We start from the raw sequence: 26,924 nt of genomic DNA on the forward strand, positions 1-26,924 counted from the left end.
ACAAAATTCAATGATTTTCAAATCTCATAAACCCATATGTTATTCACAGTAGAACAAAGAAAACATATCAAATGTTTAATCTGCATAAATGTACCATTTTAAGGGGGGAAAAAATGTAAATTACAGTTTAGAAAGCAATTTAGTGGAGAGCTTTTCACTGTGGTCTCTTATAGGGTCACTCCAGTTTCATTACTCATCTAGACTGGTCTGTAGACTCTCAGTACCTGGTGTCCAACTCTGGAGACTATGAGATCCTTTACTGTGAGTACAGCTACATTTACTATTAACCAGTTTGCATAAACAGGTCATTGTTTAGCATGAGCTTTGATATGAGCTCTGTCTTTTCTACGTCATGTCTGTCGTAACATGATGTACGAAACATCTGGATGATGCCAATTGTCAGAAATCACTGAAATGTACAAGAAGTCAGTCAATTCTAATGTAGTGGTAATGTGGTTGTTTGTACAGGGATTCCCTCTGTGTGTAAACAAGTAGTGAGTGTGGAAACTACTCGAGATATCCCATGGGCCACCTTTACCTGCACGCTGGGTTTTCATGTGTTTGGTGAGTTTCAGGCAGTAATGTATAATCATAAGGTTGGTCAAAGATCCATGAAATAGATTTCATTGGAGATACTAAAAGTGCTTAGTGTTCATTAAAATGCCTGCATTGTTTCATGTCATTTGGTGTAATTGTATATGGATTCATATGGATTACATTTGCTGAACGTTAGTTCTCGTGTAAGGTGATTTTATTTACTCTCCCTCAGGCTTGTGGCCAGATGGCTCTGATGGGACAGACATTAATGCTGTGTGCAGTTCCAATGAGAAGAGACTTCTTGCCACTGGGGACGATTTTGGAAAAGTGCACCTCTTCTCATTCCCCTGTTCTCAATCCAGAGTAAGCAATCAGCATGTATTCTATTTTCTTCTACAGAGGAAAAAATATATACCTTCTTTGTTTTTTCTTTCTTTCTGTCTCTCCTCAGACTCCTAGTCATGTCTATGGCGGGCACAGCAGTCATGTCACCAATGTTAACTTCCTGTTTGACGACAGCCACTTGATGTCTACTGGAGGAAAAGACATGAGTGTGATGCAGTGGCGTGTGATATAAACAACTACTGACAGTGTTTGTGGAAATGGAATGGGACGATTCCCATTTCTATTATATTGAAATGAAGGAGTGGCAGACATTTGAAGGCATATATTGTGTAAGGAGGTGAGGCAGGCAGTTTAAGCTATTGTTTGCTATTTGCTAAAACACAAGCCCAGCATTCAAAATAAGCTTACTGTCTCATGGACTATAAGGAGGACATTCTGCAAACTCAACCCACACATTTACCTTGGAGTGATGAATATGAAAAACTTTTCTCCACATGATTCATATCATGTGATGCCAAAGCTTACAAATTTACATTGAAACTGTTACAGCAGACAGTGGTGTATGACCCCACCGTCTGGCCTCAAGATGTATTGCAACCACTCCTGTGTGATTGAATTTCATTGTGAATTTATGATTGTCTCAAAACCTTCTGAACTGATCTCAGCTTTCATTCTTCTTTTGAAGAGACATTGTGTATATTAAGGAAATCAAACAGCATGACTTTACCAAACACGGCAAAGGCACTGTGATCAAAATAATTCCCCTTTGTACCAAAATGATGCATGAAACCCTTTTTAAAAAAATCTAATCTAATCTAAACACTACATCCAATAGTTCATAGTTAAGGTACTAGGTTCCTCATAAGTGTATTCTCTAATAAGGCTTAATGAAGTGTCTGAACTGAAACTGGTAAATATTAAAGTGCATTCCTTAAGTATTCACCCCAATGACACCCCCCCTCCACATTTTGTAGTGTTACTACCTAGGCAAACAGGCCTCATACAGTATTGCATAAGTATTGACCTCAAATGTGGTAAATACTTATGCAATACACTGTATTTGATTCATACTATTCATATTTTCAAGCTCTACCAGACAAAACTATTACTATGCAGACTAGATTAAACAGTACTCACCTTAATTTTATTACCGCCAACAAATCTAGCAATGCAATGTAACTGTTTTAACTACTCTATGCTGAACTGTCTCTGCACTGCCTAATGACCATAACCATGCTTCATTTCTATTGCACTGAAAGAGAAGAAACTCATCAGGGTTTTTAATGACTGTAGTTGGTATATTAAAACTGTCTTAGCATGCACATGGTTGGCTGTATTAAGATTTTTCATTCAGATTTTCATTTGCCTATTGATTGGCAGGTAGCAAAATGTAAAAATGTGATTTTGTTTCAGAAAATATCAGTGTTCATTTTTTTTTTTTTTTTTTTACATTAAATTTAGTATTACATATAAATTAATCAGTAGCCATGAAGGTATTTGGTGTGTAATAGGCAACTATGAACAGACAACAATTTTTGGAGAATGCATAATAAAATGTAAAACTCTGGCCTCATTATAATCATTAACACCTTTGATACTTCATTCACATTAAATTAATTCAAAACTGTCTGGATGTATGTGGTCTTTTATTTATACATACCTTGGATAAACTACCTGTAATATTTTATAAATGGAGACGGATATAGATATTGAAACAGAACTTTGTGTCACCTGATTTCTAGAGCAAGGCTACAGTATGGCCCTATGTGACCGTATGTGACTGTATGTGTTAAATCCACTAACAAGACTAGGCAAGCTTAGTTTACCCTTCTGAAAACAAATAGCTTAGACCAGCAAAGCTGGTCAGCAGGAAAAGCACCAAACAGTATGACATCCATAATTCTTTTTTTTCTTTTTTTTCAGCAAGATAACTAGATTATTAATGCAAAGTGTTAGAAACATGGTTCTTCTGTTATAAATTTATATGAATTTGCTCAAATGTATGCATAGTATGCATAACTAGATGGAAACATGGTTAGTAACTTTTTCAAATTTAAATTTATATCTGGAATTTATATATTTCTGTAAAACTACTATGTGACAATGTCCATTGGTAAAAGCGCTATACAAATAAAATTGAACTGACTTGTTTGCAAGCTATCCAGCACTCACATGCAACTGAACCATTATATTTGATTCAATTAAATTTTATTTATGCAGCACTTTTAACAATGGACATTGACACAAAGCTGATTTACAGATATTCGGATATAGACTTGGATCTGTCCCTATTGAGCAAGCCAAAAGACTCCAAAAAGCCTACCTACAGACAAAAAAAGATTTGTTTATGCATGTGAAGCCTCCAGATCTGTGCATTTACCTAAGAGAAAAACTATTAATAAGGCTTGAATAACAAATAGGTTTTCAGAATAGACTTATAGACTGAGACTGTTTCTGCTTCCCAAACACTAACTGAAAGGCTGTTCCATAACTGTGTGGCTTTGTAAGTAAATGCTCAGGCCACTGCTGTACAGTAGTCTTCTTTATTCTAGGTACCAACAAAGAGCCTGCACCTTTTGATTTTTGATGGAAGTAGGCATAGCAGATCGTAAAATACTAAAGGTTTGCTCAGGTACTATGGAAAGAGAGTATGTAATTCGTAGGTAAGTATGAGCATAACTGCTGAGCTACACCCTATAGTTAGAGAGCTGACAAGAGTTTAGGTCACTTTTTTTTTATCAAGGGTTTGATAACTACTAGTTTAAAGGATGTAGGTACATACAGTGTTAAGTGAGCAATTGATTATTTTTTAATAGAAATATACAATAACAAATATATAGAAAATAGAAAATAGTAGAATATAATAGAAAAAATATTTTGAGGAGCAAATTAGTAAAATTGTTCAGCTTGTTGGATGGGAGTAAAAGAGTCTAATGGCTCCACTGACATGGTTGTATTGTTTTCTACATAGTTATTTATCAAATTGTCTGACTTTAAATTAATACTTTGAATTTTTGTCTAATATTTTCAACTTTGTCATTGAAAAAATTCATTGATACTACATACTGTTGGCTTTTGTACTTCTGCAGTGATCTTGGTCCTAGTTAACTTTGTTACTGTATCAAATAAGAATCTAGGATTATTTTTGTTATCTTCTATTAGAGTTAAAAGATATGCTAATCTAACAGCAATAAGGGCTTTTCTATAGCCAAGAAGTCTCTCCTTCCATGCAATTTGGAATACCACTAATTTAGTCTGATGCTATTTATGTTCTAATTTTCTAGTTATATATAATACATTATACAAAAGGTAAATTGCTATGCTTTGCTATTTTACATGAGATGTTGTTATAATGATGGTAAAACAGTTGATAATGCATGCTTTCCTATTAATTTCTCATAACTGCTAATATTTAACTTCAACGTTAAGAGGAAAAAAAATTACAATGATTGCTGCTGTTTTCTGTCTTTTGCTCAGGAATGATCATTTGAAATTCTAACTTCACTTTCATTTATAATTTCAGGGTATATGTGTGGTAATATATATATATATATATATATATATATATATATATATATATATATATATATATATATATATATATATATATATATATATTTAGATCCAAGAGAACCCATGTCACACCCCTCTTCATCTCCCTCCACTGGCTTCCTGTAGCTGCCCGCATCAAGTTCAAGGCCTTGATGCTCACCTACAATACCTTGTCAGGAACAGCACCCTTCTACCTCAACTCTCTCCTGAAGGCCTACGTTCCCTCTCGCAATCTGCGATCGATTAGCGACCGACGTTTAGCAGTTCTAACTCAGTGTGGCACAAGGTCCCTTTCCAAAACCTTCACACTAACTGTTCCTCAGTGGTGGAATGCACTTCCAATCTCAATGCGGACCGCAGAATCTCTCATCATCTTCAAAAAACAGCTAAAGACCCACCTCTTCCATGAGCACCTAACCAACTCATAATAAAAAAAAAAATGCACTTACACCTCTACTCTGCACTTTGCTTCTTCTGGAATTCAATTAATAGATCTTGTATGGTAGCACTTCTTGTATTGTTCTCTGCTTGATATATCGCTTTGCTTGTATCTTTCTCATTTGTAAGTCTCTTTGGATAAAAGCGTCCGCTAAGTGAATAAATGTAATGTAATGTAATGTAATGTAATATATATATAATAAATATATTTGCAAGACTTAGTCGTTATGAAATTTATTTTCAAGGTGGACACGTTGAATAGGGGTTTGTCTGTTGTAAAGATTTGTTAATTCTTTTATTTTAAAATGTCACTATTAAGTATGTAACAACTTAAGAGCTGAATTTAATTCATGTCGATATTTGGTGAAGAAGTATTGTCAATATAGGGACAATTAAACCTATTCTTTGATCAAAACATACCTTAGACAATGAAAAGACATTAAATAAACGTATTTGTGATGTCTAAATTTCAATCAGATTTAATGTTTTTATTTATTTTCTTGTTTGCTTATTTATTTGTAAAGATATAGAAATATTGACTAACATAATTGTACTCAAGATGTCAAACTTACTAAGGACCAAAAAAAAGACATACAGGTGGTGGTCAAAATAACAGAAACCTGCAACAATATATTAATAGCAAGAACCTTAAGTGTAGGGCCAGCCTTTGCTTCCAGAATAGCTTTAATCCTTCTTGGAATGCTGTTGCACAAATCCTATATGGTTTGTGGCGGATGTTAGACTGTCCTTTAAGAGAAAAAAATCTTCCAGTACTGTAAAGGATGAAGGTGGTGGATATCGGCTTTGCAGACTGAGCTCCAGAACTTCCCAGATTTTAGATTTTAGATTCAATTATGTTTAAATCTGGTGATTGTGGAGGCCATAGAAGAAGCTTGACATCATCCTGGTGCTCATCAACCTTTAAATATTTACAGCAATACATCATCAGGAAAGAGTGTTTGCACCATATGGTGCACCTGGTCCTGGAAAATGGCCTCATATTTGTTGGCTGCCATACAATTATGAAAAACATTCACTGGACCTAATGATTTCCATGACATGACTGTCCATACCATTATGGATCTCCCACTGTACCTAAAAGTTAGCAACAGACATTGTGTGCTAAAAGCATCTTTTGGCTTCCTCCAACATACATCGATCCAGATATAATGAAACATGATTAATTTTTTTTTTTCCTAACTAATCTGACTGCAGCTGTTGTGCTTACACCAAGTTATGTATCTTTGCACACTGACCATTGATACAACATTTATCTTTGTGAAGTTCATGACATACAGTTTTATTAAGAGGTGTTCATTCAATTCTGTGGTTAACCTTACGGTTATACTTTTTGGGCACTTAGCAACTCTGTAATGTGTCCGTCTGTTCTTGTCAGTGACCACTCTTTGCTGATGGTATTTCTCCAGTGTTGTCATGCTGCCATGACTTTTGATTTTGTCCTAGTTTTTGTAACTGATGCATCTGCTATTCAGGTATCCACTATTTGGCATCTTTGGAACTGTTTGTTGTGATATTTTGAATCTCACATACCAAAATGCCAGTTGTCAGACCTCTTCTGTAGCTGAGCTACATGCTGTTAGTTGGCAATCAGTCTAATACAGTGGGGGAAATAAGTATTGAATACATTTTTCAGTAAATATATTTCCAATGAGGCTATTCACATGAAATTTTCAGCAGACTTTGGTATTAAATCATGAAACCATACATTTAAAGAAATAAAAACATTAAAGTACATAAATGAAGTTATATGTAATAAAGCAGAATGACAAAAAAAAGTATTGAACATGCAAATTGAAATTGATTTAATACTTAGTAGAGAAACCTTTGTTTGTTATGACAGCTTCAAAACGCTTCCTGTATGAAGAGATTAATTGGCCGCAGTATTCAGGTGGGATTTTGGTCCATTCTTCAAAACATATTGTCTTTAAATCTTGCTCATTTGGACTCAAGTCAGGTGACTGACTGGGCCATTCTAATACCTTGATTTTTTTTCTCTGAAACCAGTTGAGAGTTTGCTTTGCTGTATGCTTCGGATTGTTGTCCAGCTGGAACGTCCACCCATGTCTCATCTTCATCATCCTGGTGGATGGCAGCAGATTCTTCTCAAGAATCTCCCGGTAAAGGGCACCTAATGCCTTTTCTTTAGTAATGGAGTCTTGCGGGGAGAGCGTGAGCAGTGGAGTGCATTGCCTATTGTTTTCTCTGTGAAAATGGCACCTGCTGCCTCCAAAGTGTTTTCTGCAGCTCTTTCCGAGTGGTCCTTGGCTCTTGGGTACTCTTCTGACTATTCTTCTGACTCCCTGGTCAGAAATCTTGCGAGGAGCTCCTGTGTGTGGCCGGTTGATGATGAAGTGATGTTGCTTCCAGTTGTGGAAAATGGCCTCCATGGTGCTTACTGAAAGATTCATAAGTTTTGATATATGTCTGTATCTGATTCCATCAATATGTTTCACAACAATAGGGTTCTGAAGGTCTTGGGAGAGCTCTTTGCTTTTACCCATCATGAGATGTTTCTTGTGTGACAGCTTGGTAACAAAAAACCTTTTTAAATACCATCAATATCAATTTACTAAGCCAGTTGATATAATTTAGCACAGATAGGTGGTATAATTACTTACAGATTTCAGGTGGTTCCTTGCCTTAACTTGCCTTGGAGAACTGCTTTTAATTAGCGTGTACTTTTTTCCTGTGTCATTCCACTTTATTACACATAACTTTATTTATGGCCTTTAATGTTGTGAATTCTTTATATTTGCGGATTTCTTGAGTCTATCCTGATGTCTGGTGAAAATTTTATGTGAATAACCTCATTGGAAATATATTTACCAAAAAAAATGTTGTCACAATCAATACTTATTTCCCCCACTGAATAACTCATCTGTTACAGCTGTATGTGTAATTTTTCATGCAATATTCCTGTTATTATTCCAACTATAAAGAAGGCCTCGTGCATAGTTATGGGCTATATAAAGGTGGACTGATAATAACATCTTTTTATGGACCAGTTTAAATCGGGACATGGATATCTCTGCCCAGTTCTCACTGAGTATTTTTAGAGGTCTGAGTGCTAACCCTGCTAAAAATCCAGCATAGTCCGACCAGTTACCATCTACCATCACACAGGTCACAACTGGTGTTGAATAAATAGGAAGTATTATGACAATAGTAAGGAAATTAGAAAATCTGAAACTTTAATTGTACAGGAAATTCAATTTAGTCAAGTATTAAGTAAGCTGGAAAATAACTTGTGATGTACCAGCTTGGCCTGTGTTTTGGCAGCTGGTGGTTGGTCAGTCCAAGCTGAAATTTTTCAAAAGGCAGCGCCTTTATTATTATTTATGTAGATATTTTTAGGGGAAAAGTCAACAGAAGCTGCCTCTACAAACCAACTAGCTACAGCTGAAGGGGATTATTACAGTTATTCATCCGTATAACTATTTATGATTGTTGGCAGAGTGGCCCAGCGACTTATTGATTCGACCACGTACTAAAATATGAATCCACACTACAGCATTACAGTACTGCTTAATAATATTGATAGTCCAACAAAGAGGGCACCGCCTACTCACCGCGTGACGTCCCGTCAAACTGTCGCGCATGCGCATTGCAACAGTCAGAGAAACAGTTGGATTATGCTGGCTGACTCGGTTTAAAGAAAAGAAAAAACAATAAAAGAAAAGAAAAAAGGAAACGTGGAGAGTTGTTGTAATAAAAATAAACGCAGTTACCCATGTCTTTATGTGAAGAAGTTAACCCAGGCGACAGACAGAATAACCGCCACACCTTCTAACACAGACGTTGCAGTATCTCGTAGTTGACACTAGGGGGCAGTGTTTTACGGTCAATATTCAGACTCGCTCCCTTTAACCCGGCTGGCCCAAATTCAGCAGGGAGTTAAAACGGCATCTCCGGAGCGCTTTAGCCACAGGATTCATTACTGACGATGTTATGGGCGCGACCGTTGTCTGAACATGGAATATGTTTTAGATGTATATAATGAGAAATTACGACATAATGCAGACGCTGCTGACTTGGCTGAGCTGTTGAGAGGGCTGCGTCGCCCATCACTGACGGAGCGCTGCTGTTATCACCTCGCCTGAGAACCATTAGTATTTTTTTTTTTTTTAAACAAACAAACAAAAATCTCAACGCTTTCATCTTATACGACTGAACTGCACGTCTGACTTTGGCTTATACGCGGTCAAATGCGCCGGTGATTCTGCGGTGACAGACATTGCATTGCATTTACCTCCTTATTGTCTAAAAGCTCGTGGAAAACGGCGTTAAAATGAGGTAAGCGATCCTTTGGCGTATTTGTTGACAACGTGTGCAGCAAATCAGAGCGACATGGAGACTGACATTAGAAACGTGAATGAAAAGACAGATGAGATTTCATGCAATCTGCTTTTATATCCGTGTCTCATCTAACTGCAGATGTCTGTGCTGTCTGATGCACAGAGGGCCTGTGAAATCGGCAAATCACCTGTCCTCCTGTTGTGCTGACAGAAATCAGGGTGTGTTTTATATTTCATTCAACGCCCGAAGATCATCATCCTTTATTATGATCCATATTATAGGCTATGCATTCACTGCTCTGGGAATATGAGCCACCATATATGGTCATGTGTATACAGAACGGTTTGATTATTGCAGTATTATTGGGGGAAATTGTAGGCTATAGAGTGCAAATAAACATCCGCCCATAACATCATCTACTGTTTAATAGGAGCGTGAGTGTGTACTAAATATAATATAATTTTTTTTTTAATGATGTAATTGTAGTGACTGTCAGACGACGTGATGAGTCTTGATGACGTCACAATTGGGATGTTGAGCACAGGTGCTGAATTCTTAAGAGAATAGACGCGCGCGCACACGTTCAGGATGTCAGGACGTCTAGCAACATACTAGTTTGGAAATTGTTCATTATAGTGGTGAGTGACATCCAATGATGATGAACACGTCTTTCCTTTCGTTATGTTTCACTGCTGGAGTTGAGTTCCATTGCATTTTATTTATATAGAGCTTTTAACTATAGACGTTGTCACAAAACATATTCATAGACCTCTAGATGTAGATTTAGATCCACTGGCCACAGTGCTGATAGCGGCAAGGAAATTAGGAAGAAATGTTGTGAGGAACCAAGCTCATCTTTTGGTTGACTTATGGCCGAAAGTGGGATTATAACAATCAAGAATTGTATGCTGTAAAGTCGAACAGTACTGAGTATGTTGAAAGGTTGTTCAGTTAGAGCATCAGTGTCTTTTTATGATTACAGCAGACGCTTTTAGCTACTAAAGCCGGGTTCACACTGTACGATTTTGGCCACGGTTTGGTCGTCTGAGACAAATTTTTGAGAATCCTAAAAGATTCCTATAATCCTAGGCTAAAATCTGTAGTCTTTGGTCGCGGTCCCCGACAGCCGATTAACGGCCGTTGCGATCAAATTGTTCCTCCGATGAAATTCTGGCAGTGGCAGAAGATTTGAGGCACAGTCCTGTAGTGTGGCTTCTCCTCCTCCATACGAGTCTTCTTGTGTGTGTTCGTTTTTTGCGTCTTGACTGTCGTATAACCTGACATTAATGACAACCAAGATCCGACAGTGTGACGTGGCTTACAGCGGGGATTATATTCGTACAGTCTGACAAGCAACAGTCGCAAAGGACTATTACAAATCGCACACTGTGCACCCGGCTTTAGTCTATAGTCAGTCCTTCCAGGATTTTGGGATTGCAGAAATGAACACAAAATCAAGAAAACTCCCCAGCATTCGGGGGAGCATGCAATTTTTCTAAACTACCGTAGATTTGGGCCGAGACGTGTCATGTAACATCATCACAACACGCATTCAGCCAAAGCTCTTTTCGAACACAGGTACACCTAAAAGGTCTCATTTACCAACAAACATCACTGCAAAAGACCGTGCAAAACAATTTCATGCAATTGCAATTTTGCCAATTTGAGTAGATTTCTGAAGAAAAAAAGGACACAAAAAAACTCCAGAAGTTTCATCGCAAATTTAGAAAAAAGCCTCAGTACTTGAAATCCTATATGGACTATAGAGTAACCAAGTGAAATTGCTCACTGGAGAATGGGTGAGTCTTGGACATAAACTGTTATGGTAAGTGCAGCAGAGTGAGCAGTAGTACGTCACACTTAAAATTCACCTTGCTATGTTCAAGAGGAGAGAATAAGAGGAGAGAATAAAACATGTAAGGTAAGGTAGCTGTGGATCCGGAGCCTAATCTTGGAACAGTGGGTATAAGGTGGGAATATACCCTAAATGGGACTCCAGTCCATCTCAGGCCACCACACACTCACATTCATACACATTCATACACTCATTTCTACCTAGTGGTAATTTAGAATGCCAATCCAACTATGGGTGTGTTTTTGGGAGGAAACTGGAGGAAATCCAAATGAAACCCACATAGACATGGGAAGAACTCACTTGAGCTCGGGATCGAACTGGGGACCCTGAAGCTGTGAGGGGGCAATTTTATCTGCTGTGCCGCGAGAGTGATTTTATTTGTGAAAAAAAAAAAAAAAAAAAATTCTGAATACAAACTCTAACACCAATTCTTTACATTCATTTGACATTTTTATGAGGCATAATTATAATTCAAGCAAATATGAACCATGATGAACTATCACCATTGATAGGATTGAACTCTTCTGGTCACCATCAAAGAACCTTTACTGCAGAATTAGTAATGCAGTCTTAGTGTAAACTATTTATTAGTTTATTATAATTCATTTAGTTGTTTAACCTCAAATCCTCAACACTCATGAGTTTGCCTCAAGCGGTTCCTTTCTCTTCTTTATAGACTTTCTCTTTTAATTGTTGCCAAAAGGAAGTCTCAAATAGCTCTCCATTCCAGCAGACGTCCTCTCAAGTGAAAAAAACTCAAACAGTCGGCGGCAAGAATTTACGCAACCCACAGCTCTCTTGTGTATATATATCTTCCTAATGTGGGTTATTTTTAGGTTTTGAAGTTGTCCTTCATCATGGTAAGATGAATCTGCATTCTTTCCCCCGTCCACCATATGCGCATAGTGGGAATATGAAAATGTTCAGAAGGGCTATTTTCGTGGACTGACTGTGAGAGTGTTTGCTTGAGTGACTCATGGAGGCCCTATGCATGTGTCTGTGTGTAGTCTGTTCATGTGTGTGTGGTGATATTTTCAGATCACTGGATCTGGATGTCACAGGTGTAGTGAAGTGTCTCTTGAGGCAGAGCAATCATTAGAGGCTATGTCTCCAAAGCCTTTATCACATGCTTGTAAACATGTGCAAAAGTGATCACGTAGTTATCAGTGACTTTAGTCATGTCTTTAGTCATGTTATTCTCCCCTTGTTTTTATATATGCTATTGATGCTGATCTTGGACTTATATGTCAACACATTACCATACATGCTTAAAAGTAATCAAGCAATTCAAAACCACAATCATGACCGTTTAGGCAGATTTGCACTAAGCCTGAAAACATTTACCATCATAATCTTTCTCCTTAGAAAATGTAGCTAATTGGACATCCTTTCAGTTTTTGGGCCTGTCATTTTTCCCGAAGACATCTACTTCCTGTTAAGATTGTCTTTGCTGATTCCTCATTTGCTTGCTTAAATCCTCTTAAATATTTGAGCTCACCCAGCTTATAGTTCATTTTGGTAGATTTTTAGTATCCAGCTGGCTGTTTATACAGATGTAATGATTGCAAAGCTATGGGATGGGAAACCTATTCAGATAGAATGGATAGTCTTTGTTCTTAGAAACATATATCATTGCTTCAAACAGTGGCCCTTGACGTTGCAAATTCCAGACAGCACAACATTGACGGCACAATTTGTATCTCAACAACGTCACAACAACCTTTTTGATCATTGGAAAGTCAGCACAATGTTGTTTTTATGATGTTACTTTCAGCCATCCTTCAGTCTACTGCGTGAGTAAAATCCTATCTGTGCTGTAAGACAGCACACCCTCTTGGTGATCGTTTATTTTGATTTCCATACTAGCACTGTGATAAGCAGATTCAGCTTGCGTTCACTTCATGCAAGTTTCTTCCTGTGATTAAGCTGCATAACTTACAATTAATGACTGACAGTGACAAAATAAATATTCCAATTTTTCTGAATCTACAGGGTGTCCTAAAGGTCTCCATACATAGGGGACTATTTTTGCCAGCACCACGTAGATTGTGCCTTCATCGGTGGATGTTCGTGGACATCCACTTCTCGTTCGGGACGCAACACTTCCAGTCTTTTTGAATTTGTTAATAAACTTGGTAAGAGTGTCGTGTGTGTGATGTGCTCGCCTGTGTTTCCTGTTAAAGTTCATCGCAACCTTACGATGAGAATGATTTCAATACGTTCTTCTTTTGTCAAAGGCATTCTTAAAGGCTAGCTACTTGTGTTGTCTGTGTGTTTTTCCTTACTATATTACCTACCCAACAGAGTTTTAAGACCGACGGTATTCTTAATCTGTGACCTAGTGAAGCAGTATGGATAAGGGCGTCTGCCAAATGCCATAAATGTAAATGTAAATGTACCTGAAAAAATATATATAATATAAACAAAGTATGAAAAGTTTTGGAAGACATTTTGCTGAAATGTGTTAATTTCCCCTATGTATGGAGACTTTTGGGACACCCTGTATATAAGGCCGAATATTAATAATGTACATTTACAGTGGTCCAGAACATCATTCTAGCAAGCGAGTTGCATGTGACGTTGTCGAGATGTAATTTGGGCACTTTGTGATGATGTTGGATGTGTGTGTTATCTGGGGTACAGTCTTTAAAAATAAATTTTAGATTGTAAGACATGTGTAAGACTGAGTGCCACCAAAAACACAACATTGTTTTTCAGTTAAGCAATCTTGTGTGAAGTCTATTGATTCCAGAAATCTCCTGCTTGTGGGCTTTACTGTGTGTGTGTGTGTGTGTGTGTGTGTGTGTGTGTGTGTGTGCATGCTTGCAGTAGTTAGAAGGATCATGTGGTTGTTCAGCATAAGCAATATTCCAGCCTCCTCCTCCACCCGTCATTCCTGTGGACAGAAATGATTGTCAGAAGGAGAAGACTACTGGTTTGTAGCTGTCACCTACTCTTCTTCTTTCTCTCCATTCCTCTTTGCATACTATTGCTCTCCTGTGCAAGGTCTCCTGGCTGACCTCTGTAGCAGCTCCTTATATTTAATTATTTTCAGCTACACTAAACCACACACACAATCATTCAGTAAGTGTGGTAGCCAGGCATGCTGATTTTTCTCGCCAGCTGTTCTTCCAGAAGAATGAGCTGATTAGTTTTCTCACACTGAGCCATAACAGAAACAGAACTCTCACGTTCATGTGAGCTTTAAAGGCATGAACATGCAGGGTTTTTTTTTTTTTTTTTTTTTGTTTTTTTTGAAGCAACAACAACTCTGCAGTGGATAGAAGCCAACGAACAGCTGTCAAATAATAGCTTTCATTACTGCATGTGCCTCCCAGATTTTCCTGCTGTCTCATTATCTGTGAAGCATGACATATATAGAACACAAATTGTATGGTATAAACACACACATGCAATGAAGGTCCATGTGAATAGGAAAATGTTTTGAGACTTTCAAAAGAGAAGAGCTGCTGGGCAGAAAAATAGAGACAGCACTAACTTGGGAACCTTTTCAGGAAGTGTAAGTATGTTGTTGGAAAGGACAGATTTGGGAAAGTTTCCATAAGCATCCAGAGTCAAGACTGTCTCTACTTCTTTCTGGGTTCCTATTTAAAGGTGCGTTGAGTAGAATTTTCTCTTTGATGTTTATGCTGGAAAGAGTTTTTTTTTTACTCATTCCATCTATCGCTATGTTCACAATAGCAAGCAACAGGCAGCCGTAATTTTAGTGACAGAGACAAGCAACATTTGCAAATTAGGTATGATGAGGTACAGTGACAAATCCAACCGAGTGGCTTGAATGATTCCTTGGGCCAATCATATGGCAGGTGTGGTGTGAAGATTTTTCAGTTATACACTCACAACTTTAATTTCTACATTCAGTTAGTTCCCATTTTATGGGGGAAAAAAATTGCTAAAAACATATAACCATGATTTCATTTTATCACAAAGAAAAATAAAACTCGGAAGGCAGAGAATGTTGGTGCCTATTCTTGCTTTGCTAATCTGCCAACAAAGCTAGTATGAAGCCTAGCATGTAATACGAAAACAAAAGAATTTTGTTTACACTGATTAATGCATTATTTAATTTGTATTTAACTACTTATCACACGTGGCGAGCCCTTGCTAATGTAGGAACAATGCTTCCAGATGACAGTGAGCAGGTTATCCACATTAGTTTGGTAGCTAGCTACCTTTCCATCATCTCATTATACTTTGCTAGTTAAGTCAAAGTTACAAATATATGAAATACAGACATGCTGATTTGTTTATGCAAGAATGGTTCAGACAGCCTAGAAAGAGTGTGTTTTGGAGTTTACATTTACACACACATGGAACATATTACAGTCAAGTACTGCATGTCTCATAACTGTCTCATAATGTTAGTTATTACTCTGACAAAATACTGATATTGTGGTGGGGGGGCACGGTGGTTTAGTCTTTAGCATGCTTGTCTCGCATCTTCCAAGGTGCCTCCCTGTGTGCTTGCCGTGTGCTTCGGGGGTGTCCTCCGGGTACTCTGGTTTCCTCCCCGAGTCCAAAGACATGTGTTGTACGCTAATTGGCATTTCCAAATTGTCTGTAGTGTGTGGGTGTGTGAGATTGTGCCGTGCAATAGGTTGGCACCCCGTCCAGGGAGTCCCCCAGCTTGTGCCCCGAGTTCCCTGGGATAGGCTCCAGGCTCCTCATGACTCTGTAGGATAAGTGGTACAGAAAATGGATGGATGAAAAATACTGAAATGCCAAATTGCTTACTTCATTTTAAAAACTTTTTAAGTTTATCTTCCGTAGCTGCTTTATCTTGGTCAAGGGTATGGTAAATCCAGAGCTAATTCTGGGAACACCAGGCACAAAGTGGGAGAATGCCCTAGATGGGATGCCAGGCCATTGCAGGGCACCACACACACACACACACACACACACACACACACACACACACACACACACACACACAGGGAGGTGGGAGGTGGGAGGAAACGGAAGAACCCAGGGAAAACAAGAACAATAGGAAAACATGCTAAACTTGGGCCCTGGACCCAGTGCTACTTTTGGCATCTGCATAGTTATTCTGACACACCAAGTGACTTGCTATGGTTTCTGATCCAAGCCATAATATTAACTTAATGATTGCATTACCTGGCCCGGAGAAATGGCGCCTGCCTGCATTAGGCTTTGCAGTCAGCAGATTTTTCCTTTTTGTTTTATCATGTTCCTCAGATAATACCAATTTATATGTAATAGTCAGTAAGGAATATTGAGCAGTGCACTTTAAAGTGTGTAGGGAGATGTACTGTAACTTAGTGGTAGTGTGTGTGCTTTGCATTGTATACCGTACTAGTGATTATTGAAACACTGTTTTATTATGGCTTTTTCTACACTTGTTTCTGGCCATTTAGTGGAAACTTCTGCAGCACCTGTGGCACTGTTGGTGCTCATTTCTGTTGAACACATGTTTGTCAGACTGACATCTCTTAACAAGATGCATTAGTTGTACTGTTAATGGTAATCTACACATTTCAAGGAAAGAGTAGGCAAGGAAAACAATGTTTTCAAAACACTGCTGCTGTGACAGTCCGTGACCTTGAGAAGCTTTGCTGAATCTCCACTTACTTTGAGTAATATCTCTTTGTTCCCGTCAACTTGTCTCCGATGGCTGTTCAGGTAACATGCTTTTTGCAAGCAGAGACCTTAGGCTGTATGTATGAAGATTTGTGAATGAGCGACTAACAGCTGCTATTCTCTCTAGCCTCAGTGGGGAAGGAGATTGCCATGTGTCCACTTTCATCGTCACTATGGAAACCACTTCCTAGCTCACCTCCTGCACTGCACGCTCTCATTACAGAGCTGCTTAACACTGGGGCTTTTGGAGGTGGGGGAGGGGGAGGGGGAGGGGGAAGTAGGGGTTGGTGATGGGGGACTGTTAAATGTTCTGTAACAGCAATTGTGTCTGTATCATTACTCTGGGTCTGTAGGGGAGTTAGGAACATTAGGACCAGGAGCTATACATTTGGAAATTATGTCATAATTGCTTATGTTACGTGACTGGAGTGAGTAGTTTGGTGTGTTTTTAAATTTGTGACTTTGTAATGAGATCTGAGCCCAGAGCAAGAGATGTTCACGAGCGTTTTGTAAAAAACAAAACAAAAATCCTATAGATTTTTTTTTTTTTTTTTACAGGAAATTACTGACAATTAAGGTGCCAATAGGCTGCTGTAAAAATTACAAGCTGCTGCTATAAAACTATATTTGTTTTACAGTTCAGGAAAACTATAAAAATGCTGTAAAATACAGTTCAGCAGAGTCACTGTACTGTTGTTTAAAAGTAGCATCAATTCAGTTATTAGTGTAAATGCACTGCACCGAGTTTATCGAGTCACATCAGTCCAGTGAACAACACCATGAAATACACTTCCATCAGACATTTCTTCAGTGTCATGAATTGCCGGTGGGAGCTTTGGACTTCAGTTCCCAGCAGCCTCTGCACCTCTGCATCACAGTCACATCTCCACCTGCACCTGATCCTTATTCCTGGTAACGAGCACCTGTGTGTGTGTGTGTGTGTGTGTGTGTGTGTGTGTGTGTGTATATATAATCACTGACTACGTTTACAAGGACAGCAGTAATGTAATTATTGACCTTATTCTGAATAAGACAATATTGTGATTAAAATGTTTACATGAGTCACTTTTAGACGATTCCTTTCATGTTCCTGTTGCACATGTTATAGAACATAGATCGATTAACGGAACACGTCATTACGTCCCCACGGCACGCCGTCCGACGTTCCCTCCAGAATTTCACATCAACATTCAGTTGGTCTTCGTTGTGGTACCGTATACAGTTTTGGGTGTTTTTATTTTTAATTTTATGAAAGCTTCAAGTGCAGTTAATTGTCATTCTATACGTGCAAATGGATGATTGCTTGAAGCCATGGGCTGTGTCCGAAACGGTATACTTACCTACTATATAGTAGGTGAAATACATGTATTTTGGCTACTTTATAGCAGGTAAGTATGCGGTTTTGGTTGCAGCCGTGCTTTTTTGTTTGCCGTGTGTGATCGTGTCCTGTTACAAAATGTGGTGAAAACTCCCACACGACGTTAATAGTGTGATTATGGTGTGTACATGTCTATAATGCACTTCCATAATGCAACTAAAATAGGAATACTCCACGTCTTGATTCGATTTGTGTTTACTTCGAGTATGACTTTAATCAGATTAAGGTCGTTAATAATCACTGTTTACATGCTAGTTTCTTAATCAGAGTATTGTCTTAATCGGGTTAATATTGGAATATTGTTGTCCATGTAAATGTACTGACTGTTTGCACCATACTCTTGGTCTTGCTTTGTTTGTCCTCTGTTGTCAGGTTATGCTCTCTTGCCTCGTGTCTTTTTATGTTTTGTTCTCATCCTCATTAAAACTTGAACTCTGCATGTGCACCCGTCTCCGACTCTCCAGAACCGTGACAGAGTTTTATTAAGATGACATTTTTTCACTTTTTGCTCATTTTACATGTTACAGAATTACTTTTAAACTGATTAAAGTCATTCTTATTCTCATTCTTTCTTTCTTATCAAGCTGCAGAAACCACACAGTAATAAAAAAAAAAAAAAACAGATTCTCACAAAGTAAATTTAGTAACAATAAAATCAGAGACCTGGGAGCAACAAAAATGGCTTGAAAACTAATGCAGAGCTCACTTCTGCAAAGTAATTTTATTCCTTGGAAGGTTCTGGTGTAATTTGTTGTTCTTCCAAAAGGTAACATTATAACCTACACAGCATAGTTTGCTGGACACGAAACAACACTTCAGTGAGAGCCAGTGGTTAGCTCTGTGAATCATTTTCAAGAATGTAGCTTTTGAAGCCAACTAGCTGTACTAATAACAGCAATTTTCCTGTGATGTGCATTGCTATGGGTGATCTTTTCCCTTTTATATTTCTCAAATGCCGCTGTCTGTCTTATAGAACTATTTGGGCTGCATAATAGTTGTGCAGATTTACCCTTACATAACCCTCATGACTGACATGACATGTCCCTAGCACAATCATGCTAAATGTTCATGTTCATGTAAATGTTCATGTTTCCCTTAGTCTGTATAAATTACTTTAACTAGTTAACCATACATTATTACATTAGATTAGTTACCCTCCTTTAGCCTACTGAGTCATTTAGGTCTCTGGGCAGCCAGATCTATGGGACTGGAGCTTTTACTTGCCTGGTGTGCTAGCTAATAAATTTGTTATTTATTCACCCCTGTACAGTCAGACTTAGCGAATTTACAGATTTGCTGTTGCTTTACAACAAATTTATAAACAGCCTTTATATAAAATTGATAGTCACTTTTTCTTAAAATCTAATGTACAAAGACATTTATATCAAATTGACAATTTTAGTACTGCTAGAGGACAAAATGTGTGTTGTGAGGCATTGGAAATACATTGTGTGTGTGTGTGTGTGTGTGTGTGTGTGTGTGTGTTTTGAAGGTAAAATGATAAAAATGTAGATGTGTATGAGTTGGGATTACTTCTGATAGTGATTTTGTATATCTGTGTATGATACAAATATCCATGAAGCTCTAAATGTGTCCATGTTTCATAAACCTCTTTCTCGACGGGGGTTGCTTGTGTGATGAGGTAATCCCCCTCAGGGTTGGACACAGGGTACGTCCACTAACAGCCCAAATCCCTCACAAGTGCAATCCAATCCCATGGCACGTCTTTGCTATACAGTAGAGCTCTACTATAGACCACTCAGTCATCTCTAAGTGCTTTAGACTGCTCTTCTCCAGATTTCTCAGTACACATCCTTGCTGACTTTGCAGTCATATTTACTGAGATGCAAGCTTATAGCTTCGTACATATCTAGTTTTCCGACTAGAGTGAGCAGATTATGATGTATCTGGTGAATCCTGGTTTACTTCCAAGCCAGTTTGTAGAAAGAGCTAGAAAGACATTGCTACCAAGGAACACAGCACTGTTACAGATGTAGTTGTGAAATGGATAATCACTTCCATTCTCCATATTTCTATCTACCACAGAGGCATCTTTTTGTCTACATTTTGGGTTTCCGTCTACACTGAGGCGCCGTTTTTGTCCAGCAAAAACACTCTCCCAAGTGGATATATTTGAAAACGCTGTTTATGCATTGTAGTGTGGACTGGAAAAAAGCCGGTATATTCAGAAACAAGAACATGTTTTTTAGTCATGTGACGCATTAAACTTAAAACAAACAAGACGGTTACAGTGACTAGTTTTGCTTAAAAAGTAAACTAATACTGACACCAGAATCATATTCTTCCCAATAAACATCGCCTTCCATTGCTTTATGATTCCTTAGAAAACTTGACAGCATTTGTGATGATGGTGTCTCAACCTAGGTCCTGGGTGGCAACTAGGATATGTTCTATCTATGTTCTTAATAGGTAATACATACAACTAATTCAGGGCTGTTTACTGATTGATATCTGTGGAAGTTTCCTGGACGTCATTTGTGGGATCTTTTGTAAAAGCGCATGTGTAATTTATGCTGTTATTGCAGAAAGCTGCTTAGGGTAAATGTTCTTGCATACGTGCTTCTCTTGGAAAGATAAAGGGCGAGTCCTGCATTACCCCAGCAACAGAACACAAGACACTGCTCCTCTGCAGGGATGAATCTGATGCTTTGAGGTATTCATACTGTATGGGTTTTATATTAGCTTTAATACTGAGGTGGCGGCGGATAAGGTTTTCTTGAGGAAGAGGTGAATTGCTCTCTTTCAAAGCTAGCAGAAAATAAGTACAATTTACCACATCAACCATAGGAAAACAAACAAAAGAAAAAAAAATAGGAAACTCGATACCTAGCTGAATCAAGCAAACAGCACTTGTTTGCTTGATTCAGCTAGGTATCGAGTTTCCTATTTTTTTTTTATAATAGCTAATGTTAGTTAGCTACCTACTGAGCCACTAAAATGTCTAACCTGTTCAGCAGAAAAAAGCCATCTCTGTGTCAGTCTTCAATCCCTTCATATCTCTGAGTTTTCATCACCTCTCAAAAGCCATGCTGATATTTATTCATGGGCTCCGTCACTCTCCCTTTTTGACTGCAGGCTCTCTGCAGTTTGAGACTTCTTGGTTTTGACAACAACTGATTCTCCAGATGTTTAGAACTATCCAGATTAAATGCAGCCATTTAGATGACATGTTTAAATTCTTAGCAACTCTTGTAAGGACAAGCTACAACCACTCCACCATGGAGACAGTGTTAGGATCCATGTGCAGGAAGTTTATTGAAACGCACAAACAAACAATCCAAATCGGCAGGCAATGTGACGTAATATGCAGGCAGATAAAGGTCAGTAAACCAAAAGACAGTCCAACCATTCAAACAAAATTATGGGTAATCCAAAGAATCAATAAATCCAAAAACAGGCAATGGTCACAACATGGAACATAGATGGCAGGCAATGGAAAACGGCTCGGTAATACAGATAGACTAACAATACTTCGCAATGGTGAAATGGAAAGGGCATGTTTATATATGGTAGGAAACAGGAAGTGAGTGTGAGGAACATATTCATGATTAGTATTCAGGTGAGGGCTCCCTCTGGTGGGTTGATGAATGGGGCAGCATCATTCATTACAAACCCACACACGTGATATAGTAGCTTCTTCTTTCTGTTTATGGATAGATGTGACGTAACAACGCAGAGGCGGATGAGGTCAAACTGACATTTCCCGCAAAATCCGACCCGGCATCTCAAATTATAAATCATTTATATAGGGGGCAGTGGTGGCTTAGCGGTTAAATCTCTGGGTTACTGCTTGGAAGGTTGGGGGTTCAGGCCCTAGCACCGCCAAGCTGCCACTGTTGGGCCCTTGAGCAAGGACCTTAACCCTCTCTGCTCCAGGGACGCTGTATCATGGCAGACCCTGCGCTCTGACCCCCACTTCCTAACAAGCTGGGGTATGGGAAGAAAGAATCTCACTGTGCTATAATGTACATGTGACCAATAAAGACTCATTATCATTATAAGCAAAGTGGGGTGAGGTAAGGAGACTTGTTTTGAAAAGTTAAAAACATTTTTACATACTTGCTCAATAATTGATTTTTGTTCATTTTTAAAGTTCCATACTGCAGCTTTAAGTGACATAAATAAAAATTGGTCTAATAATAATCTTGATATTATCATGTAACAGACATTTTTTAAATAATCTTTGTTAGGTATATGCATAATAACCAAGGAGTAAAAATAGTAATTTTATTGGATTCATTTGATTTCGCAATATACCAACAGATGTATTTTCCTTCATATGCTTTAGTAATGAGTAAATTATCTTTACTGTGCTCAATGTATAGGTCATAAAATTCTAATAATATCACTAATTCCAAATGTTGCAAAATATAACAACCTAGGTTCATAGTTAAAAAGTGCCCAACATTTTCATTATATATTATTCTCTTTAATTAATGAATACATTGCTGGCACAGAACTGCCAGACATTTAATACAATAATGAACGCTAAATGGTCTGCATTATATAGCGCTTTTATCTAAAGCGCTTTACACTATGTCTCATTCACACACACACACCAGTGGTGGCAGAGCTGCAATGCAAGGCACTAACTTGCCATCAGGAGCAACTTGGGGTTCAGTGTCTTGCCCAAGGACACTTCAACATGTGGAGTCATGTGGGCCAGGAATCGAACCACCAACCCTACAGTCAGTGGACAACCCACTCTACCACCTGAGCCACAGCTGCCCATAAAATACAGAATTACAAAACATAGCTGATCTTTTCCACAAAAAGTTTTGTTAGTCACATACTTGCAAAGAAAGGGCATAAAGGTCAGCAATGCTGCTGTTTAGCACATGGGCCCAATAGTTTCTGCATATTTGGGCCAAGATGCATCATGTGACATCATCACAACACGCATTCAGCCAAAGATGTCTTTGATTCACGTGCATCAGACATGAATACAGCTAAAAGGTCTCATTGACCAACAAACATCACTGTGAAAGGCAAAACAATTCCGTGCAATTCAAGTAGTTTTCTGCAAGAAAAGCACAAAAACCTCCACAAGTTGACTCACAAATTTTGAAAAAAGCCACAGCAAAATCAAGCACTTTGGCCACAATGGACTGATTTCTGTGCAAACATTTACTGTATCTATACTGAACTTGTGCTTATACTGAACTAGCAAGATGTGAACTAGCATGACAGTGTACACATAGTAGCACATGATATCAGATGTTGGTACCAGAGCATTTTTACAAGTATGAGTAAATGAGCACTATCAGGCTGATCCTCGATATCAGTATCGTTATTGATCCCTAATTAAAAGTCTGAAACCACAATGTCACCTTCATAAACTGTATTCAAGCAATTAGTTCTCATAGCTAAACACTGAAAGACATCTCAATGGTGGTACAATGGGAGAAATAACTATGTTTGGATGTTAACAAATTACATCAGAACCTACCAAGCAAAAGAACTACGTTTCAAGCAGAAGCAATATAAGCTCAGTGACCATCCATCCCTGCACTGCGAGTAATTTACACTTTAAACACTCTTACTTTAATAAATCACTATTTGCAAGGATATTTGAGGTGGGTGTTGTAAGGGCATGCAGATTGTCTGGGTTTAAAAGATATCTGTCCTTCGTGTAATACTGCCATACCAACACTCATCAAACCCCCTACTCCCCCATCCCTTTTTTTTTGGATTAATGCTGCTCTGTGAGTTAATTATATAAAAGATTTATCGGTGTAAAGCATGAGTACTTCCAATGAGGTGGTGATGAGGCATTCTAGATTTGCTGATTGTGGATTACTATTACAGGATTGTCAGAGCGACTCACAGCAGCTCAAGGACATCACATTATAGATAATTATTGTCCACTGATTCAGTAGTGGACATATCAGAAAAATCTGTCTACTTCATACATAGTAGTGACTATTGTGGGCTACATTACAAACTCACACAGATTATACAGTCTTTTATAGCTGTATAATATAGATAATATAGAATTATTATAAAATGTATTACTAATATAATGTCATTTTTAACATTTCAGGACAGCCTTTAAAGATGCTTATAGCATTTTTAGTCTAGACATTTTTAGTTCATCAGTAAATCAGTGCGATAATAGTTATCACAGTTAATAGTTACTGTTGTAGTATTATACTAAATACTCTTTGTCATTCTTCCTTCTCAGAACCATATTAATATTCTCGTATTATTTGAAAATATTCCCTTGTGTCTCATATTAGAATAGCTATTCAATTAGCTGGTTGGTGTGTGTGTGTGTGTGTGTGTGTTTGTGGAGTTCACTTGGTGGAAGGCTGCATGTGCCCTGCATTATTTAAAGTGCGAACAGGAAGGAGTTAATGATCTTTCAGGAAACGCAATCCATCTTCTTACCGAGCTCTGTGTTCTTCCCTGACAGAAGACCAGAGATTTAGCTCCCTTCCCCAGATAATTACTGGCCTACAAGCTAAAAAATCACTCACATTCCCTCATATAACCCTGCCATAAACTTTCTGATTCCCTGCTACCTAATAACAGGGAACTTATAGGACTTGTTTTTCTTTTCTTTTCTTTTTTTAATCCCCATTTTCTCAGCTTTGACCAAAACCTATACTGTCTCATAAAGGTAAGCTTTTATTTACTCTCTGAGTAAAAATAATATTCCTTTGAGATTTATTTGAATGAATCTTTGAGGTAAGATGCATATTGTGGTGTATGTTTGCATTCCTCCTTGATGCAGTTGTGCTGAGCTGTTCACAGGAAGTGATGACCTAAGTATTTGCCCTCCTTCATTCTGTTACTGGAACTAACATTTTAGGTCATCTAATAATACAGTGTGCACAAAAGGAAGAATATATTTTGTGCTGAAAAGTTTTGTGCTGATGAATTGTGGGATATTTGTTTTTAACATAACATTCATGAATTCAGTTCGTGAGTGTACTGTCTTCTTAATCTGATATACTTGATTAATACAGGTCATTTTATGTTTGCATTTTTTCTTTTGATGTGAGAGATAATTAACTTTAAATAATCAAAAGCTGTTTTATCAGAGCAACAGTTCCTCCTTTTATAACATTCTCATATACAGTGGGGTCCAAAAGTCTGAGCCCATTAGTGAAAATGCTTCTATTTTGCATTCCTTTATAATTTAATTACAGCAATTGTCGTTACACATTATATTATTGACAACAACTTGAGTGAAAAGAAAAATCTTTGAAATATTTACATGAATTTCAGAGTTTCTTAGTATTTGGTACGTTGCCTTTTTGCTTTAGTGACAGTGTGCACTCGAGCTGGCATGGACTCCACAAGTTTGGGCAAAACCTTTTGATCCATTTTAGATCAAATCCATCGTCTGAGTGCCGTCTGAACACATGCTTCAGTATAAGAGATTAGGCATGAAGAAAATCTGACCTTTTGTACAACAGAGTTAACATGGCCAGTATCAAAAAATTTGCATAGATTTAAATAGGGGCCTAGAAATAGTGCTTGAATATTCAAGATACTGAAATTTTAGAGAATTCTTAAAGTTCCAGGGTTTTATTTTTTTAAATGGAGAAAAAAATCCCAGATTTTCACTGTGGTATCATATATTCACTGTGCTTGATATATAATATATATTATTAGGATTTAAGTGTCTGTTCAGTATGTTTATTCATATCTAACTTTTTTCATTTTGAACACAAAAGATCCTTCCAGGCCAATAATGCATATAATTCGCCCATATTTATGTGCATGCTGGACTGTTTTCAAACAGCCTGCAAACAACAACTCTCTCCATGGCATTACCTAGCAATGCTGACTTAACCTCAACCAGCTATGCCATCACTAACACGAATCAACCATTTAGGTTTAGTATCAGAATGTCTTCACCTAACCTGCTTTATTAAAGCAGTCCTCCTTAAGCAGAAACCCTTGTTGATAAGAACAAGGCAAGACAACTGCATACAGGCCAGACTACACCCTACACACACAGAGCAGCATGCACTCAGCTAATGCAGAGATGACTGGAAGGCCTGAGTGGAGAGAGTCATGTGGAACTGTTAGAAGTGAAAGCATTAATGCAGTGCTGCAGGGCTTCATAAGATTCAGACTGTTGGCTTTGTAATCACAAAGCTTCCTTTCTGCTGCTCACCCAGCAGGCATTTTTAACCTCCTCGTGTACTCAAGTGCTGTATGCTTTGCAGCAGACAAACATATTCATTAATACTAAATAATAATAATTAACTTGAATCAGAAAAAATAGGAGAGATATTGAATCTCCATCCATCCATCTTCTATACTGCTTATCCTTTCTTCAGGGTTATGGGGAACCTGGAGCCTATCCCAGGGAGCATCGGGCACAAGGCGGGTACACCCTGGACAGGGTGAGATAATGAATCTGATTTTTTAAATTATTATTATTTTGCTTACAGAGTCAGCACCACAATTATTGGCAAAGATGGGTAGAACAGTTTATAAAAATACGACCGAAATCAAACCCTTATTTGAAGTTAATTTATTCTAAGAAATATAAATTACTTCCGAAAAAATATTTAGAACAAAACCATGTGTCATAATTATTACTTTGCGCAGCCTCCCTTTGCCTTAGCAGGGAGTCTTTGATAATGCCTGATGAGACAACATCAGGAGCAATGTATCAGGGTACAATGGAGGTTTCAATTATCTTATATTCTTTTATACATAGCTATTACTAGGCATACTTATAGTTGTCAGAGATCACTATCGGTGGTGTATCTAATAGTGAATCAATTAATACAATCAGGAAATTATGCCTTTTATCATCAAGCTAAAGAAGCAGGAGAAAGCTGAGAATTTGGCAATAGCTATGTTCCTATAAAATGTACAAAGTGTCTGGGAGCTATG

The 26,924-nt window shown here is 37.9% G+C and overlaps 2 protein-coding genes across 15 annotated transcripts in view; both read left to right on the forward strand.

The window, feature by feature from the left end:
* Positions 1 to 2,509, forward strand: part of eml1 (EMAP like 1) — a 62,724-nt gene extending 60,215 nt beyond the window's left edge. For all 8 annotated transcript variants that reach the window (XM_017476495.3, XM_017476496.3, XM_017476497.3 and 5 more), the window contains 4 exons: positions 174 to 261; positions 469 to 564; positions 770 to 900; positions 989 to 2,509. In XM_017476495.3, coding sequence (XP_017331984.3) covers positions 174 to 261; positions 469 to 564; positions 770 to 900; positions 989 to 1,114 — 441 coding nt within the window. In that variant the 3' untranslated portion in view covers positions 1,115 to 2,509. The remainder of the gene's footprint in view (positions 1 to 173; positions 262 to 468; positions 565 to 769; positions 901 to 988) is intronic.
* Positions 2,510 to 8,693: 6,184 nt separating this feature from the next.
* Positions 8,694 to 26,924, forward strand: part of evla (Enah/Vasp-like a) — a 42,250-nt gene continuing 24,019 nt past the window's right edge. For 2 of the 7 annotated variants that reach the window (XM_017476858.3, XM_017476859.3), the window contains exon 1: positions 8,725 to 9,186. In XM_017476858.3, coding sequence (XP_017332347.1) covers positions 9,182 to 9,186 — 5 coding nt within the window. In that variant the 5' untranslated portion in view covers positions 8,725 to 9,181. Of the gene's footprint in view, positions 9,187 to 26,924 lie in introns of all 7 variants that reach the window. The other 5 variants (XM_017476851.3, XM_017476852.3, XM_017476850.3 and 2 more) reach the window with 5 other exon arrangements.

The sequence above is a fragment of the Ictalurus punctatus genome, chromosome 9, assembly GCF_001660625.3.
Source record: "Ictalurus punctatus breed USDA103 chromosome 9, Coco_2.0, whole genome shotgun sequence".
In the NCBI taxonomy this organism is placed as follows: domain Eukaryota; kingdom Metazoa; phylum Chordata; class Actinopteri; order Siluriformes; family Ictaluridae; genus Ictalurus; species Ictalurus punctatus.